Genomic DNA, 18,286 nt, shown 5'->3' with positions numbered 1-18,286 from the left:
TTTGAAGTCTCTGTGTGGTGACCTCATTTAATCGTCCCATACGACAAGGCGGGAGGTCTCTGACTAATGCCAGCTAACAGGCTGGGGAACAGGCTCAGGGGTAGAGGGCAGCATGTGTCTGACCCAGGCCATCGGAGGAAGCTCTGACCAGCGTCCCATCCTGCCTTCGGTGGCCAGCTCCATCCTGAGAGCTCGCCCTCCCGCTCCGTAGCTGACAGCAAACTCAGTGCCGTGTGCGGTGGCTTCTGGCAGGCTGAGAGTCTCCACAGATGTTTGGTGACTGAATGTGACATGAGCAATAGAAATGGCCTGGTTCTGTGCAGTTGTTCGTGCAGTTAAACATCCCTCCTCCCCTCCCTTTTTTCCGAAGGAACAGGAGGCTAACGAGGGAATTTTTTTCCCAATAAATACACAAGGTATTGTAAATGTATTTCCTTTCCTTATGATTTTAACATTTTCTTTTCTCTAGCTCACTTTAATATAAGACATATCTACACTAACAAAAGAGAAATTGATCATACCTTCGTGACGCCCACCAGCCAATCGGGAGTGAGTATGCAAATTAACCCAACACAGATGGCAGGTTAATTTGCATACACAGGCGCTGAGCAGCAGGCGTCCACACTGCCCCAGCCACTCTGGGCCTCTGGGCAGCGTGGGAAGGTGGAAAGGCGGCTCTAGGCCGGAGCGAAGGCAGAAAGGTGGCTCTGGCCAGAGAGAAGGTGGTGCTGGCAGCCAGGGGAAGGAAGGCCCATTCTTGCACGAATCTTTGTGCATCGGACCTCTAGTATATATATAACACAAAAAATGTGTTACTTAGACTGTTTGTTATGGGTGAGGCTTCCTGTAAACAGTAGGTTATTCGTAGTTAAATTTTTGGGGAATTGCAAGTTCTACAAGGATTCTCGATGGCGCAGGAGGGTCCATACCCCTCACCTCTGTGTTGTTCAAGGGTCACCGGTAATCGAAGTGTAGCATTTAATGCTCCAGATGTTTGACCACTGTGAGCAACGCGGTGCTGAATTTCTGTGAACAGCTGTTCTTAGACAGCTGTTTCCTTCCTGTACGTTTCTAGAGCCCAAGCTGTGAGCTCAGAGAGTGAGATCCCTGATAAGACTTCTCATGCATGTTATTAAAACATGTTAGTACTCGCCACCCATAGAACAAATCCATGTGCCTGAGCTCTTGGACAACACCAATTATTGTAATTATAAAATAAAGAAACCAATAAAAACTTTGCCAATTTGATAACTTAAAAATTACAACTTGTTTTAATTTGCATTTTTTTCTTTTTTTGGTGTGATTTTGGACTTTTCTCTTATGTTTTCTATTTACTTTTAAATGGGCTATCCATGTTCTTTGCTTATTTTTATGTTAGGACATTATCTTTTCCTCACCCTTGAACACAAGAGTGAGGGGTGCCGACCCCTCTACCCCCCGAGTTGAAAATCTGCATTCATCTTTTGACTCCCCCAAAACTCAACTACTAATAGCCTCCTTGTGGATACCATCAACAGATGAGTAACACATATTTTGTAAGTTATTGGTATTACATACTGTATTCTCACAATAAAGTAAGCTGGAGAAGAGAAAATGTCATTAAGAAAAACATAAAATAGACTTATTTATTTTTAAAAATCTGTATATATGTGGAACCACGCTATTGAAATCCATGGAGTCAACCATATATTCATTTTATATGAAGGATATTAACTCTGTCAATGATGTTACAAACATTTTGCCACTCTGATATTTTCCTTTGAATTTTACGCATGGTGTCCCTGGTTCTTAAGAGGCAGATTGCAAACCTTTGGTGCCCTAAGGAGTAGAGTGTCTGTTATTGATGAGCCTCTTGGACACACCAGAGTTATGGTAAAGGGTGGGATGGCTCCGGATGGGGCTGGTCACCAGAAGAGCAAGCCTGTGACGGGAGGGTGGGACCTTCAGCCAGCCTGACCTCGAGAGAGGAGGGAGGCTCCGACTCAGTGCTTCGATCAATCACACCCAGATAATGAAACCCCAAGGAAAACCCGACGGCATAGCTCAGAGGATGAATCCGTGGATGTCGGGAGGGTGACATTACGTTTCCTACTCAAGGGAGAGGACACGGCAGCCCTGTGTCCAGGACCCTGCTGGCCCTGGTCCTGGCTGTCTCTTCCTTCGGGTGGTCCTGACTCATCCTTTATAATACAACTGTTTGCAGTTATAGCACTTCCCTGAGTTCTGTGAGCCACTCTAGCAAATGATCTAATAGGCAAGGGTCGCGGGAACCCCCGACTTTGTGGCCAGTTGGTCAGAAGTGCAGGTGGCCTGGAGAACCCCCGACTTGCACCTGCCATCCAGGTGAGAGCAGTCTTGTTGAAAACGGCTCTGAACCTTGTGGGTTCTGTGCTAGCTCCAGTGGCAGCGTCAGAATCGCAGCGCAAGACACCCAGTTGGGGTCAAAAATCTCACCCTAGTCCCGACCCTGACCCCAACCATCCCAGCAAGAATCACCCCACTTTCCACACTCCCACCAGGCCAGGCACGTGACATTCCAGCCAGCCAAGCAGAGGCCGCAGCTCACCCCTGCCCACCCAGATCCCGCTCCCCCTGGTCTAGAATCTCCCCTCCTCCCAAGTTACCAGTCTATTCACCCATTCTCGTGTCTGGGTTCCTACCACACGCCAGACTAAACATCACCTGTTGCCCAAACCTGTGCATTCTTCCAGGTCTCGGCCAAGATGTCACCACCTCCAGGAAGCACCCCCTGACCAGCTCAGCCTTCCTCACCCCTCCCCACCCTGCTGTCCACAGGGCGTCCAGCTGGCTCAGGGGCAGCACTTGCTGCATGGACGTCGAGAGCACACCCTCAGCTGAGCAGGGAAGCTCTCACCTACTCCACTGGAGGACATGGCCCATCTCATAACGAAGACAGAAACACTAGCTCACAGGAGCTGGTGTGCTTATCAGACTTGCCCTGTGCCAGCCATCTGACCTCCTGCCACTGAAACTTCCCTTCGTCTCCAGGGGTGGTCCTGTTATTATCCCATGGACAGATGAGGAAGTCCAAGCTCAGAGAGGGCAAGCACCTTGCCCCGGTCACACAGCAGCAGCCGGTAAACCCAGAGGTCAAGTCCAGGGCCAGCAGGCATAGCCTCCCCCCTCCCCCGACTATTCCCAGAAACGTTCTGCTGTTCCCAGCAGCAAGCACAGCCCCCACTGGCCTAAGTCACCGTGCAGACTCACAGTAGTTTGTCACATAGAAATAGGTGGGTTCTGTCCAGGAACCATTGCCCGCCAGGGAGGTGGCCCGTACTCTCACGCTGTAGTTCCCGGGGGACAGCCCCCTCAGCCTGCAGCCCCGCTCCAGGGCGTAGTGCCTGCGGGACACACACAGGTGCAGCTCCTGGAAGACAGGAGGAGACAGGAGTGTCGGGGCCGCGCTCCGTCCGTCCGCGGGAGCGCCCGGCCCGGTGGGAATGTCATGGACGGGATCTGCTCAGAAAGGACACACAGGAGTTAAGGCGCAATCAGTGCCACATGCAAGAAACTTGGAGACTTCTGGAATTTCAGAACCTCAGCTCTGCCGACAAGGGAAAGAAACACAGGTTATCGTGGCCGATAACAGCCGCTCTCCCTAAACCACAGCCAAACATCTGACCTAGATCATTCCATTTAATTCTTACAACACCCTATGGCTTAGCTCTCCTTAGAGACGAGGAAAGCGAGGCTTAGGGCAAAGTCGGAACTTTTGCTGTAAAGGGCCAGAGAGTAAATCTTTTCAGCTTCAACGGGCGAGATGGTCACTGCCACCAACTCAACCCTGCCGTCACCAGCAGCATCTGCAATCAAACACAGGAGGCACCGGGCAGTACTCTTCTTCTTCCCACTTGATTACAACCGTTTAAGGCGTGGAAGTGGTTCTTAGCCCACCCGGTGTACAAAACCAGGCATGCGAAAATAGTGTGCCCACCCCGACCGAGGATGAGAAATGGTTAGTCAGAGATCTCATAGCTGCTGAGTGGCAGGGCTAGTCCTTCAACCCCAAACTTTCTGGCTCCAAAACTTCTGGCTCCCACTGTGGGATATTTTCTTTTTGAGAAAATGCAGAATATAAAACCTTTATTGCTTAACTGAAATGTTAATTCTCGGTTACAACTATTCATATAACTGCTCCATGTAGGAATCACAGTAGTCAACATTAAGTACAACTTTATTACCATACTAGAGGCCCAGTGCACGAAACTCGTGCACTGGAGGGGTGGTCCTCCTCAGCCCGGCCTGTGCCCTCTCACAGTCCTGGACCCCTCGTTCCTTACCACCCTCCTGCTTGCTGCTCCTTACTGCTCGGCTTGCTGCTCCTTAGCATTGCCACAGAGGCGGGAGAGGCTCCTGCCACCGCTGCTGCGCTCGCCAGCCGTGAGCCCGGCTCCTGGCTGAGTGGAACTCCTGCGTTGAGTGTCTGACCCCTGGTGGTCAGTGCACGTCATAGTGACTGGTCGTTCCACATTCGTTTCTCCATTCAGTCAATTTGCATATTAGGCTTTTATTATATAGGAGGATATTTCTTAAGATGAGATCATTCATGGCACATTGCCCCTTACTCCCTAAATATTCAGTTAAAGTGTTTTCAGAAATGACTATGAAACTGGTAAGAAAGCTAAAATAATTTCTGAAGTCCAAAAGCTATGAATCTTAGCCAGAGAGCTCCTTAATTTCTCATCTTCTATCAACAGCTTCACAAGTCATTTGGAAAACCAGCCTAGATGTAAACATAATAAACCACATTTCCTGTCCATTCTTGAAGTTGATCTTTCTTAAGAAATGATCGAACAGCACCTGTCTTTGAAGATGGCAGTAAGGCCTGACCCTGAGACTCAAGCCCTGGCTCTGGGTCAGTTTTCTGCGTTGGACTGGTCAGGAGTCACTTCCTTCAGCATCTTCATCAGGGAGCTTAAGTGAGTGTGTGTTAATATTATCTTCTCTTTTAGCATTCCATTTTGTCACTGGCAAGGCAGAAGTGACCTTTCAATGCCGCCAGGCAGCATGGGTAGAATGCAGATGGAAACCAATGGGAATCCCCCAGGAAGTACAGAACAAAAGGTTGTAATGCTGCCCTTGAGCAAACCTTCAATGCCAACAAGGACGGGAGCTTCCAGAACAACGTTGTTTGTCACCCTGGAGCTGTCACAGGAGCTGTCACCTGGAGCTGTCACCTGGAGCTGTCACCTGGAGCTGTCACCCTGGAGCTGTCACCTGGAGCTGTCACCCTGGAGCTGTCACCTGGAGCTGTCACCTGGAGCTGTCACAGGAGCTGTCACCTGGAGCTGTAACCCTGGAGCTGTCACCTGGAGCTGTCACCCTGGAGCTGTCACCCTGGAGCTGTCACCTGGAGCTGTAACCCTGGAGCTGTAACCCTGGAGCTGTAACCTTGGAGCTGTACCCCTGGAGCTGTCACCTGGAGCTGTCACCCTGGAGCTGTCACCTGGAGCTGTAACCCTGGAGCTGTCACCTGGAGCTGTCACCCTGGAGCTGTCACCTGGAGCTGTAACCCTGGAGCTGTAACCCTGGAGAAGACTACGCCCCGAGGACCCAAGAGGTTCCAGGCGAGGTGCACCGCGTTGGCGAGCACAGCGTGGCATCGCGCGCACTGGACACTGTGTCCCCAGCCCTGCGGAGCCCAGCGGCGAGGACCCCTTCACCACCTGCGTGTCCCACTCCATGGAAGTCGTAGAAGAGGATCCGTCAATTGTTGCAGTGCCATGCCCACGGTGGGATTTTTCACCAGACCTCCAGACATCCCAGCAGGGCAGGGAAGGAGGAACCCCTGTTCCCTAAATCACATTTCAAGCTCCCCCCTGCGCCCCCTTGGCCTCGGCCTCACCAGAACCAAACGGAAACATGGCTTGATGCCTTAACAAATTTGAATTCTCCTCCCTTCCTGACCTTTGTTACCTTTCTTCTACTTCATTTAAAAAGGCGGGGATCTACCTAAATGTCTGATAAAACAGAGAAGATAAGCATGTACTCCCCAGCGATAAACAGTCAACTAGAGATAAACCCAGAGCTTATTAGGAAAGTTGGGAGGCTCCCAGGCCAAGTTTTGAAAACTTCCCCAAACAACTCCAAGCTCACAGTGTTTGCAGGGAACTGGCCTGGAAAAGTTAGGAGCGAAAGACCGAGAGCTCCCAAGCTCATCACGTGACAACAGCAACCAGCAAACAGACGGGCTGTGGGCGAGGCTGGGAGCTCTAGTCCAAAGGTTCCTACCAGGATGAGTCACCGAGCAGAAAGGGACAAATCAGTAAACACTGAGGCCAAAGGTAGCAACTATCCAGGACAAGGGGACATGCAGTCATTTGCCCCACGTGCCTCAGGGGTGGGGCCTGAGAAGGAACTAGAACCCGATAGTCTCCCCACAGACACCAAAGTAAATAAACATAAACAATAAAAAGAAGCCGGTGAGAGTTTTGTCAAGCTGGCAAAGCCATCGTGGTGCAGAACATTTTTAACTTCTGTCAAAGCGATGCTAGACAAAAACTAAGATAGATGTTGGAGGTCACCGACCTGTCTTGGCTATGAACAGGCTTTTTAAGACGTTCCGGTAACCTCTCTCTCTCCCCTAACTCCCCCACCCCCCATCCCTCTGTTCCCCTACATGTTGAATAGGGCTGGTCTGTCCGGGACGGGGGCCAGGGCAAAGGCTGATGGGGATTCATGACGGGGATCCCACTGCTGACCCCTGGGCTTCAGGAACAGCAGAGGCAGGCCAGCCCACGGCAGCTGGAGGACACAGGAGAGGGTCCGATGCCAACAGGGCAACCAGGAACCGAGGGGTTCCTAGGATGTAGGACTTCGTCTCAAGCCTGAAAAATTCCAGGCAGGTGGGGTAGAGGTGGTCACAGCAGCAGGAATAAAACCAGGACGGTCTGCAGCGTAAACACTGGCCGCTCACTGCACAGAATCCATATTCTCTTCCTGCTCCCAACAACACCCCAAACTTCCTCTGGCAGCTGTACCCCCGCTTGAGTGTCTCCTGCCTCCCACCCTAACCCCACCCTGGTTCCAGGGCTCACCCTGGCAGCCCGAAGCTGAAGAGTCCCATTGGTTAGGGAAGGGCACAAAACTCAGACCCAAATGAGCCATCATGGAAATGCAAATCAAGACCACAGTGAGGCGCCGCCTCATACCCGCTAGCATGGCTATGATAGGACAGACAGACCAGGTCAGGTCGGCAAGGACGCACGGAAGTCAGAGCCCTCGTACACTGCTGGTGGGCATCGAAAAGAGTGCTGCTGCTATGGGAGAGAGCCTGGCATTTCCTTCAACGTTAAATGTCGAGTTACCATGTGACCCAGGAATTCCACTCCGAGGTATGCACCCAAGAGAATGGAAACATATGCCCACACAAAAACGTGAACATGCGTGTTCATAGCAGCATGACTCCTAACAGCCAAAAGGTGGAAAAACCCAAATGTCCATCAACCCATGACTGGATAAACACAACGTGGCCTCTCTATGCAGTGGAATAGTGTTTAGTCAGAACAAGGAATGAATTACTGAAATAAGCTACAAAGCAGATGAACTTTGAAGACATTATGCTAATGAAAAAGCCAGAGACAAAAGGCTACATATTACATGATCCGTTCATATGACATGTCCAGATCAGCCAGAGTCACAGAGGCAGAGAGTGGACAAGTGGTTGCCAGGAACTGGCGAGAGAGGAGGCGGAGAAGATTGGGGGTGATGGCTGGGGGGGGGGGGGGTGAGGTTTCATTTGGAGGTTATGAAAATGTTCTGAGATCAACTGTGGTAACAGTTGTACAAGTCTGCAAATGTACCGAAAACCATTAACTGTACATGTTAAATGGGTGTATTTCATGGTATGTGAATGTATCTTTATATATATATATTTTATTGATTTCAGAGAGGAAGAAAGAGGGAGAGAGAGATAGAAACATTAATGATGAGAGAGAATCATTGATTGGCTGCCTCCTGCACAAAACCCTATTGGGGATTGAGCCTGCAACCGGGCACGTGCCCTGGGCCAGAATCGAACCCGGGACCCTTCAGTCCGCAGGCCGACGCTCCATCCACTGAGCCAAACCAGCAGGGCTGAGTGTACCTTAATAAGGCTGTTACTGAAAAACCCTCATGATGCGGCCCCAGCGCGTGGCTTAGTTGGTTGGAGCATTGTCCTGTCCACCAATTCCCTGTATGTGCACCCAGGCTGCAGGTTCAATTCCAAGTTGGGGAGCATAAAGGAGAAAATCTCTCTCTCTCTCTCTCTCTCTCTCTCTCTCTCTCTCTCTCTTTCTCTCACTCCCTCCCCTCCTCTCTCTCTCTCTAAAAAAAATAAAAATAAAAATAAACAAACAGCTCCTCATCCCCATCAGCACACAGCACTCCCCTCCTGGTCCTGTGATTGGTCACTGGGTATCACATGGCTCAGCCTGGATGGGCATGCTGGGACACCAACGCTCTCTCTGCTGGTTGGCTTGGCGCTGAGAGGATATGAGACTTGATGCCAGAGAAACCTAAGAAGGGCAGCTAAGAGCTGCTGGGCTCACTGCAAGGACACTTACAATGCAACTGGTACACAGGAATTCTGGATCCAGCCATGTCTGAGCTCCTTAAACTGTTCGGTTAGAGAGCGAATTAGCTTCCCTTCTGCCATAAGCTAGTTTGATGCGGGGGCAGGGCAGGGGTGGGGGAAGTTCTCAGCGCTGGTGGAAGACGAGGATCTAACACCCAGGGCCTGTAATCTCAGCCTCTACATTATACTGAACACAGGTCCTCCCAAACACCCTTATAGAAGGCGGCACATCCGCCCATTTTATGGACATACCCTTGTTTACGTGTCCATTTCCAACACACTTCCACCCCGTGCCCTGCACTTTTTGATGGTGATGAGAATATTATGAATAAAGTTTACACACTCCCCTCCAATTCCGAGTTATTTCCTTAGGACGTATGGAGTTAATATATACAGAATAAGATAGTACTAAATCGTACAATAGCAACCCTCTATGAGTCACGCCTCCCTTTATGCAGCCCTGAGAGGTGCCCTCCTGTATGAGGCTGGGCTGGCCTTTGAACTCGGCAGATGCACATTCTTCTTTGTTTCTTTTTACAACTCCCTGCAGCCATAAAACAGGCCTCGGGCCAGACGTGGCCCACAGGCCATAGTTTGCTGATTTCAGTTTCCAATCACTGTCAAAGCTGAATATCTGGGCACCAAGAACAGATGAGGTGGGGCCACCTAGGGAGGCCCCCCGGACCTTTCTGGCTCGGGGAAGCCATGCTGTGCCTACCTGGTTACAGGATCACCGAGGTTCCAAGAAATCGGACAGTTTTGTTATAACCTCTGTAAGGTGCTGGCAAACTATGGCCCACAGGCTAAATCCGACCAACTGCTTGTTTTTGTAAATAAAGTTTTATTGGCACACACTACGCCCACTCATTTACATATCATGTATATGGTGGCTTTCAAGCTACAATGGCAGAGCTGAATATTTGCAACAGAGACTGTCTGGCCACAAAGCCAAACACACTGACCATCTGGCCCCTCACAGAAAAAAGCTGCCAACCCCTGGATTAGAATGCCAGATGGGCTTGGGTTTGAATCCTGACTCTATTCTTATGACCTTGGACACAGCTTAAGTTCTGGAAGCTTCCGGCACCAGTTCATTTAGTTATTCTGAGGAGTTACTGCACTTCATCGAACCCAAGAGACATTTCATCTTCACATCGAATGTTTCTGAGACTGGAAGTCACCCTGGAGACCACAGCTGGGGGTGGCAGGGTCTTTCTGCTTCTAAGTGGCCCATAAACATAACGGGCCTCTCATGGCATTTTGGATGCAATAAAACGCAATAAATGAGACACTGTAGGCAAAGAGCTTAACATGCACAGGGCACACCATGAGCCCTCGGGATAGCTTAGCGGCCTTTTAGTTCTTAGATCCATGTCTTGTGCATCTCGGTGCTCACCCATCACCCTACAGACCGTCTCGTAGTCAAGACAGGCGCCCAACAAAAAGTCATTATTAGAGCTTTAAGTTATCTGTTCCCTGAATCAGATAACTCTCGCTAAAGTGAGATGAGTCTCCTGTCATGGCAGGAGGGACACAAATGCAGGCAGCCGTCATTCAACTTGTAGGCAGAGCTAAAAGGCAACATGAGAAACTGCTGAGCGCAGTCTATGGACAGGCATTTCTGACCCGGCTCCCTGGAAAGGTATGTAGCAAGGCTTTGAGTTCTAGTAATGAAGCATCTAATGAGAGAAGCATTTGGGCCAGAATTTAAGAACAGGAAGGAGGCAGCAATGACAGCCTCGCAGGTTCATGCCCAGGTGTCCAGCGTCTTACCTCGTCTCCGTATCGTCGATAACTCACTTCATACAGCACAATCAGACCGTTCGGCTCCTTCGGCTCCTGCCACATCAAATGAACGATGTTGTTCTCGAAGATTTCATGGGTCACGGGGCCGACAATGTCATCTGCCTTGGCTGTAAGGGGCAGTGGTTAGAGGCAGGGACGTGATCCCTGGATCGAATCCCACCTCCACCACTTACCAGCTGTTGATTTTGAGCTGGTTACCTAACTTTCTATGTTCCATTTCCCTCGCTGCAGAATGAACATGTAAAACTCACCTCAAAGAGCTGTCTCCATATCTGTCTGTCTGTCATTGGTTCTGTTACTCTGGAGAACCCAGACTAATTCTAGAAGCCTCAATACCATATGTGTGTGTGTGTGTGTGTGTGCATATTTCTTAATTTTTTTTTCTTATGGCTTGTGTGTATTTTCTAATGTTGATATAATGGCTCTGCATGACTAGTGTAACTGAAAATAAGAAAGGCAACATGCATGAATGGGAGGTGGGGGGGAATGGGGGAATAAGGACACATACGTAATACCTTAATCGATAAAGAAATTTTAAAAAGAAGAAAAGAAAGGCAACATGGATGGACCTTGCGGGCAGCAGGCTAAGAAGTAGGTCAGACGGAAAGACAAGTACTGTCTGACTGAAAAAGCAGAACTCCCAGAAACAGGGAGCAGACTGGTGGCTACCAGGGCTGGGGGAGGGGAAGTGGGGAGATGCTGGTCAAAGGGTACAGACTTCCAGCTGTAAGAGGAACAATTCCTAGGTGTCTGATGTACAGCACGGTGACTGTAGTCAAACATACTGTTCTGTGTGCTTGAAAGTTGCTGAGAGAGAACTTAGATGTTCACCACAAACAAGACCTGGAAATCCTGTGACGTGATGGAGGTGTTAGCTGATGGTGTGGGGGTAGATGCAGCGTAATCACAGTGCACGTAGCACGGGATCAAATCACCACCTTGCCTACTGTGTTACAGGAACTCCCACGATGTTATATGTCAATCGTTTCTCAATAAAGCTGGGAAAAGCTAAACTTAATAAAAAGCCGTAAGGGCGGGTCAGTTAAAGAGGTAGGGCCCCTCCTGGGTCGGCGTGTGCACCCCGGCCCACGATGTGCTTCCCACCTTCGGGCATGGTCCTGGCGCTGATGTAGGCCGCCACGCTGCACCTCTCCTCGGGGAAGTCTTGGTTGCAGGCCTGCAGCTCGATGCGGTAGCCAGTGAAGTGGCGCAGGCCAGAGATGACCAGCGACTCCTTGTTCACCACTTTCTCGAAGGGCCGGGGCGCCTCCGAGCTGGTGGGCACGATGGTTGAGGTATTGGGGGAACCCGGAGCTGTGGGCACAGCCGTCGTCACGTTCCCCTCGTCACCAAGGGCCCTACGTCTTCTCGATGGCCTGCCACGACATCAGGACACACAGGGTCACGCAATCGCCATCTTTAAGTACGTGCTGCTGGAGACTAAGAGGCTTAAAATAAAAGACTGGAGCAGGGGGACGTGAGGGAGCAGGTGAATTAAAATGCAAATTGCCAGGAATTACAACACAGAGCCGCTCTCAAGATGCCCTTTGAAGCCTCAGAAGGATGGGGACAGGCCCACGGGAGAGGGCGGGGGTGGGGTGGGATGGGGGGAGGACCGTCAGGGGCAGGGGAAGGGGGGAAGGGGCAGGACCATCACTGTAGATGCACCTCGATGTTGCCCTCAACCTGCTCGATTTCAGGCTTTCATTTTGCAGAGTAACAGACCACCCAGGGTCAGTGTTAAAAATAAGATGCCAAAAGCCTGTAAGAATCAAGCTTTTCAGGAAGCCCTGCTGAATGGCATCTGCCCAATGGCCCGAGCTACTGGCCGACACCATTTGTTAAAAAAGGAGAAACAGGTCTTCTAATTTTTATGACTCAAGCCTTGAGTTTGACATGCTTGGCACCTGCATAATTTGAGTGATTCAACTTCAAATATTGGTAAAAGAATCCTGCGCCATTCAGGCTGGTACAGGTAGCAACAACAACAACAAAAAAGCCTATGCAACTGACACACTTTTTCCCCCTTAAAAAGATATTCAAATTACTCATCATTCCACTGCCTATTGCTTCCTGTAGGCATTTTTTTCTCCTAGAAATACTATGTCTGACTATGATGAGGATCAAGCTAGTTTTATAATCCTCTTCACTTGTATTAAAAGCATTTATCAAATATTTTTCTTAAGTCCGGCTGGCGTGGCTCAGTGGTTGAGCATTGACCTAGGAACCAAGAGGTCACGGTTTGATTCCTGGTCAAGGGCACATGCCCGGGTTGTGGGCTGAATCCCCAGTGCGGGGCTTGCAGGAGGCAGCCGATCCATGATTCTCTCTCATCATGGATGTTTCCATTTCTCTCCCTCTCCCTTCCTGTCTGAAATCAATAAAAATATATTTAAAAAAAAAACCAACAACATACTAAGTAGAGCCCTAGCTGGTTTGGCTGAATGGATAGAGCATCGGCCTGCGGACTGAAGGGTCCCAGGTTCGATTCTAGTCAAGGGCACATGCTCGGGTTGTGGGCTCGATCCCCAGTAGGGAGCATGCAGGAGGCAGCCAATCAGTGATTCTCTCTCATCATTGATGTTTCAATCTCTTCCTCCCTCTCCCTTCTTCTCTGAAATCAATAAAAGCATATTTAAAAAAACAAAAACAAACAAAAAAGACATACTCACTAGAACAGGATTTACGTTTTTTTTCTTTCCCAAAGTGAAACGAGGTTTGTCCTCATTACAAAAGTAGCACATGCTCATTGCAGAAAAGTTGGAAAACTAAAACATTCCAATTTATCTTATGCATACACCATACTTAACCTTCCTCCTATATTTTTAAAATGAGTGTTTTTCCAATTCTCCTTTGGTATGGTAAATATTGCTTTGACCATTGTCTCATTAGATCCTAAAAGTAGATTCCTCGAGGAGAAATCACTAGGTTGTGCTTCTTAATACATCCGGCTAAGTTTCTGTCTGGACCCTGGATTGACTGTGGTCTCACCAGTGGCCCATGGAAGCATGATGCCAGCTTGGTTACTGGTTTCATTGGGTAACACCGAGGGAGGTTAGTGGGGCTTCCTTTCCCTTTGCTTTTCAGGTTTTCATGAGGGATGTTTTGAAGCATCCCTCTGCAGCTTTATTTGTATCTCTCTGTACAGCTGAGGGAGAGCTTTTCTTTCCTTTATTGCTTCTTTTGTGTTTCTCTAGGGAACTGTCCACCTTACCCTGTTCTTCCACGTCCTCGCTCCTGTGTTGTTCATTCACTGAAGATGTAAATTCTTTACAAATCGTGTTGCATGATTCATTCTTGTTTGCCAGCTAACTTTTTCTAAATGACCTGAAACAGTCTTTCTCATTTATCTGTAAAATTTTGTATCTCGGCCAATTTTTTAATTTTTTCTTTACAGGTAATTGTGTATGGGGTTACTTAGGTTTGATGGCAATTGAGAAAGAGATCTTTCCCCTTGTTTTGTATACTAATTATTGCTAGTACAGCCACAGGCTTCGGTTTATTCATATTGTCCCTACTTTCCCATACTCTGGTGCTAAGAGTTTCATAGTTGATTTCCTTGGGTTTTCAAGGAACACACCAGTAACCAGGTCAGCATACTTTAATGGTAAATGCTAGAGAGGGAATATTTTGGGCTTTGTGGGACATGTGGCTTCTATCACAACTACTCAACTTCCCAATGGCTTTCAAGCCACTGTAGCTGGAAAGCAGTCATGGACACAATGGAAACGAATGGGTGTGGCTACCTTCCAAATAAAACCTCCTCAACACATGGGTAGGTGGGTCATGGGCCAGCATTTGTCCAGCCTTACACTGGAATAGCTGCAAATATCAATGATTTTATTTTCCATAATTCCTTCTTTTAAGTTCTCATTTCTGTTTTGTATCTATCTGCACTAGCTAGACACCCAGAGAAATGTTAGTAATCATGACATTGGACGCCTCCTAATTCTAACAGGAACAGTTTTAAGAATGATGTTAGCTTGGTTATTGGTTTCATCTAGATAATATTTATCTCGTTGCCCCCCCCCCCCTTCTCTAAATAGAATATTTTTAACATTATCTAATGAATTATATGATTTTCCTTACTGGGCCTCTGGGAACTAGATTATATTGTCATAACTCCGGATCTTAAATCACCCTTGCACTTCTGAGATAAACAATATTGCCAACATAGTGTTTTATTTAGGACATTTGGACCTAAAGTCCCCTATTAGCTGGTCCTGGGGTTTTCTTTCAATGTAGCATCTTTGTCAGGTTCTGATAAGGGGTGTTATGTTAGTTTCAGAAAGTAAACGGGGTAGGTTTCCATAGATTTCTATGCTCTGGAAAAGCTTCCATGTTACAGGAAGTTGTTGCTCTTTCGAAGTCTCAAAGAACTCTGTAACAGCCTCTGGGACCAGGGTCTTCTTTTTTTAAACTTAATTGACACCTTTTCTTAGTCTTTTTCAGAGTTATTAGAATATTTAATTTTTCTACTTCTTGAATCAATTCAGATGAGTTAAAATTTCCCACCTCACAGAAAGTTTCAAATTTCATAACACAGGATTGTCAATGGAATGCAACATATTAAAATCTTCCTTAGATCCTAGTTTTATGGCGCCTTCTTTACTTCTAATTATTTTTGTGTTTTTCCCTTTGATTTTATTTACAAGTTTAGCCATATTGATTTCCCCTCCCTCCCTAATACATTTATATTTTTACATTTTTATTGTGTACTTAATCTCTGAAACAATGTATGCCTGCTGACTGGCATCAAAGCCCAGCTTTGCAATATTCTACAAGTTAAGGTATGTGTTTCGCATTTCCATTATTTTTCAAATAGACTTCAGTGAAAGTTTCTATTTCTGCTTTGACCCAATAGGTATCTAAGTAATTGACCCTTCCTTCCTTCCTTCTTTCCTTCCTTCCTTCCTTCCTTCCTTCCTTCCTTCCTTCCTTCCTTCCTTTTTTTTTTTTGAGAGAGAAGAACGGAGAGGGGGAGAGAGAAACATCGATCCAGTACAGGCCCGGCCGAGGGATCAAATCCCCAACCGGTTATGTGCCCTGACCAGGAATTGAACCTGTGACCCTTCTGTGCATGGGACGATGCTCCAACCAACTGAGCCACACCAACCAGAGCTAAATAGCTGACTTTTAATTACCAAGAAGCAGACTTTTCTGTTCAGACTTTTAGTTTTTTGTGACTGCACTGTGGTCACAAGATGTGTGGTCAGGAAACAAATGCTACTTTAGGTTTACTCACTATGATTTTCATTGTGGTCTTTTTGTATGAAAAGACCAGTGGTTTCCTCAGATGGAAACCAAGGATATATTCATCTTAGCAAGATTCAAACATTTCTGTATAGTCACAAGTGGGCCTTGAAAATAGTGCCAAGACGCTGAGGCCTCATGAATAATTGAGTAACTGATATCTCAACAACTGAGAACATAAAATGATCTCGTCAAAGAGGCAAAATATGTATATGCCCAAAGGATTATACCCAAATTGGTCATGAAAGACCTCCATGATCAAACATCGACTGATCCTTCCACTCCCTACAGACACAGCATTTTATTACCCACAGGCTCACCCTGGACCTGCTTCTCAGGGAGATTCTGCCCACTGTCCCAGGACCAGGGGGACACTGGCCCACCTGAAGGCATTTTTGGTTATCACTATTTGGGGGACGGGTTGCGCTAATGGCATTAGTGAATGGAGACCAGGGCGGTCCCTACAACTGAGAACAATCTGGCCCCAAATGCCAACAGAGCTGCGATCCAGAAACCCTGGTCTGGCCCAAGGCCTCAAAATTCTAGACCTTTCTTTTCTGTATGATTATATTCCAAGTTGCCACTAGAGGGAAGCTTGGGGCCACACAGATGCCTGAACATAAACAAACACACACACACACACACACACACTCTGCTTAAAGAATAAAATCACCAGGGTGAGTGAACAAAGTGGGTGAAGTGGATCCAAAGGTACAGACTTCCAGTTATAAAACAGATACTGCCTGGGGTGTAAAGGTACACAATGGTGACCATAGTCAGTAAAGCTGTATTGCGTATATGGAAGTTAAGAGAGTAGATCTTAAAAGTTCTCATCAGCCCTGGCTGGTTTGGCTCAGTGGCTAGAGCGCCGGCCTGCGGACTGAAGGGTCCCAGGTTCGATTCCGGCCAAGGACACATGCCTGGGTTGCAGGCTCGATCCCCAGTACAGGGCGTGCAGAAGGCAGCCAATCAATGATTCTCTCTCATCATTGATGTTTCTGTCTCTTTCTCCGTTCCTCTCTAAAATCAATAAAATGTATTTAAAAAAAAAGTTCTCATCGTAAGAACATTTGTGACTGTGAACTTTTTGTGACTAAAGAAATGTATGACTATGTGAGATGTTCAATAGACGTATTGTGATGACCATTTTGCAATAGATTACGTTGTACACCTGAACTAATAGAATGTTGTATGTCAGTTATATCTCAATAAAATAAAATTAAAAATCCCACCGCATGGCCCCACCTTGCCTTCTCCAGTCTTGCCTCCTATTCCTCCCAAGAGCCCTTAATTCATCCCACCAGCGTGCCTTCCCCTCCTGTTCCGTCTGCCCACCCTCACCTCCAGGACAACGCTGCATTTAAAAGAACAAAGGAAGTTCATTCAAAGGGAAGCGTGCCTTCTGTCTTCAGTGGAATTCAGTGACACGGCACACCTGGCTCGCACCTATCGTCTCACACCTGTCACCCCAATAAAAATGTTCTGTGTCCAGCCCCAGCTGGTGTGGCTCCGTGGATAGAGCGTCAGCCCGTGGACTGAAGGTCCCGGGTTTGATTCCCATTAAGGGCACATACCTCGGTTGTAGGCTCGATCCCCAGCCTTGGTTGGGGCTCACCTGGGAGGCAACCAATCGATGTCTCTCTCACATCGATGTTCCTCTCTCTCTGTCTCTCCCCCTCCCTTCCACTCTCTCTAACAATCAATGGGTTGCCCAGAAAGAGCCCCCTTGATCCTAGGTTTTAGTAAGTGCGTTAGTAACGATTTCCCCCACATTCTTGCCCAGATCCCACTTAGGGGTGAAGGCGTTTAAGGTGTGAACCGGTTAGGCGCCCAGTCTTGGCAGAGTGGCCCTTCGAATGCATCGAGCCACAGAAGCCCCGGGGTCGTGGGGGCGGCACAGCACGCTCTCTGCTCTGCCTACTCCACGGGCCCGGCGCTGAGCGGCCACCAGGGGCCACCCGGACGTCCCACGGGTGAGTCGTACCTACTGTCCTCAGCACCAGGACCTGCAGAGGTTTTTCTGTGAAAACAAAACCAACCACTTTGAGTACAGACAGAACTTCTTCGGACAGACCTCTTGCTTCTAACACCCTGGAAGCCACATTCTGTCCGGGCAGCCCCAAGTGCCTGCCCCTGGGCCACTTTCCCCATCACCTGAACCACAGCTTCCCCCGCAGGCGTGGACACTCAGCACAAGGGGGAAAAATCAGAGAAAAAAACCCCGGGCCCTGCCTTCTGCGGTTCCCCTGGGATGCCTATTCCCCGGGTCTGGCAGCGTTTCGTTTTCAGCGGGCAGGACAGCAGCTGCCTCAATGCTGAGTGCCATGTAGTGCTCTTTAGACTCAGGGTCATGGGAGGAAAAATGCAAGAAAACAAAAAGGAAGAAGTGGCACGTGCTGATGGGTCTGAGGAAACATCTAGCTACTGGATGAGGAGTGACGGTGGGGGTTCAAAGAGACACATTTTAGAAGCTTGTTTTATCCCAAGGTAAGCCTTTTGGGGTGTCGACCCGCTTTGGAAATGGCCCATGGTATCAGACATTCTGGGCAGCTGGCTGCTGAGGTCTTCCAGGGTGAAGAGGCGAGGTCAAGGGTAAAAAGGCAGGAGGCGCACCGTACATGTGCTGGGGGAAGTTGGGGCAAGTCCTCG

The 18,286-nt window shown here is 48.4% G+C and overlaps 1 protein-coding gene and 1 pseudogene across 3 annotated transcripts in view; both read right to left on the bottom strand.

The window, feature by feature from the left end:
- The window catches only part of INSR (insulin receptor), a 153,956-nt gene that overhangs the window by 20,510 nt on the left and 115,160 nt on the right, over positions 1–18,286 (bottom strand). For 2 of the 3 annotated variants that reach the window (XM_008151403.3, XM_028160454.2), the window contains exons 11-13: positions 11,489–11,760; positions 10,352–10,491; positions 3,229–3,388 (exon numbers count right to left, since the gene is read on the bottom strand). In XM_008151403.3, the coding sequence (XP_008149625.2) occupies positions 3,229–3,388; positions 10,352–10,491; positions 11,489–11,760 (572 nt within the window). Of the gene's footprint in view, positions 1–3,228; positions 3,389–10,351; positions 10,492–11,488; positions 11,761–17,621; positions 17,658–18,286 lie in introns of all 3 variants that reach the window. The other variant, XM_008151402.3, reaches the window with a different exon arrangement.
- LOC114235117 (protein Mis18-beta-like) lies at positions 4,878–7,087 on the bottom strand (annotated as a pseudogene).

The sequence above is a fragment of the Eptesicus fuscus genome, chromosome 6 (assembly GCF_027574615.1).
Source record: "Eptesicus fuscus isolate TK198812 chromosome 6, DD_ASM_mEF_20220401, whole genome shotgun sequence".
Taxonomy (NCBI): Eukaryota; Metazoa; Chordata; class Mammalia; order Chiroptera; family Vespertilionidae; genus Eptesicus; species Eptesicus fuscus.
This window is presented reverse-complemented; position numbering and strand designations above follow the sequence as displayed.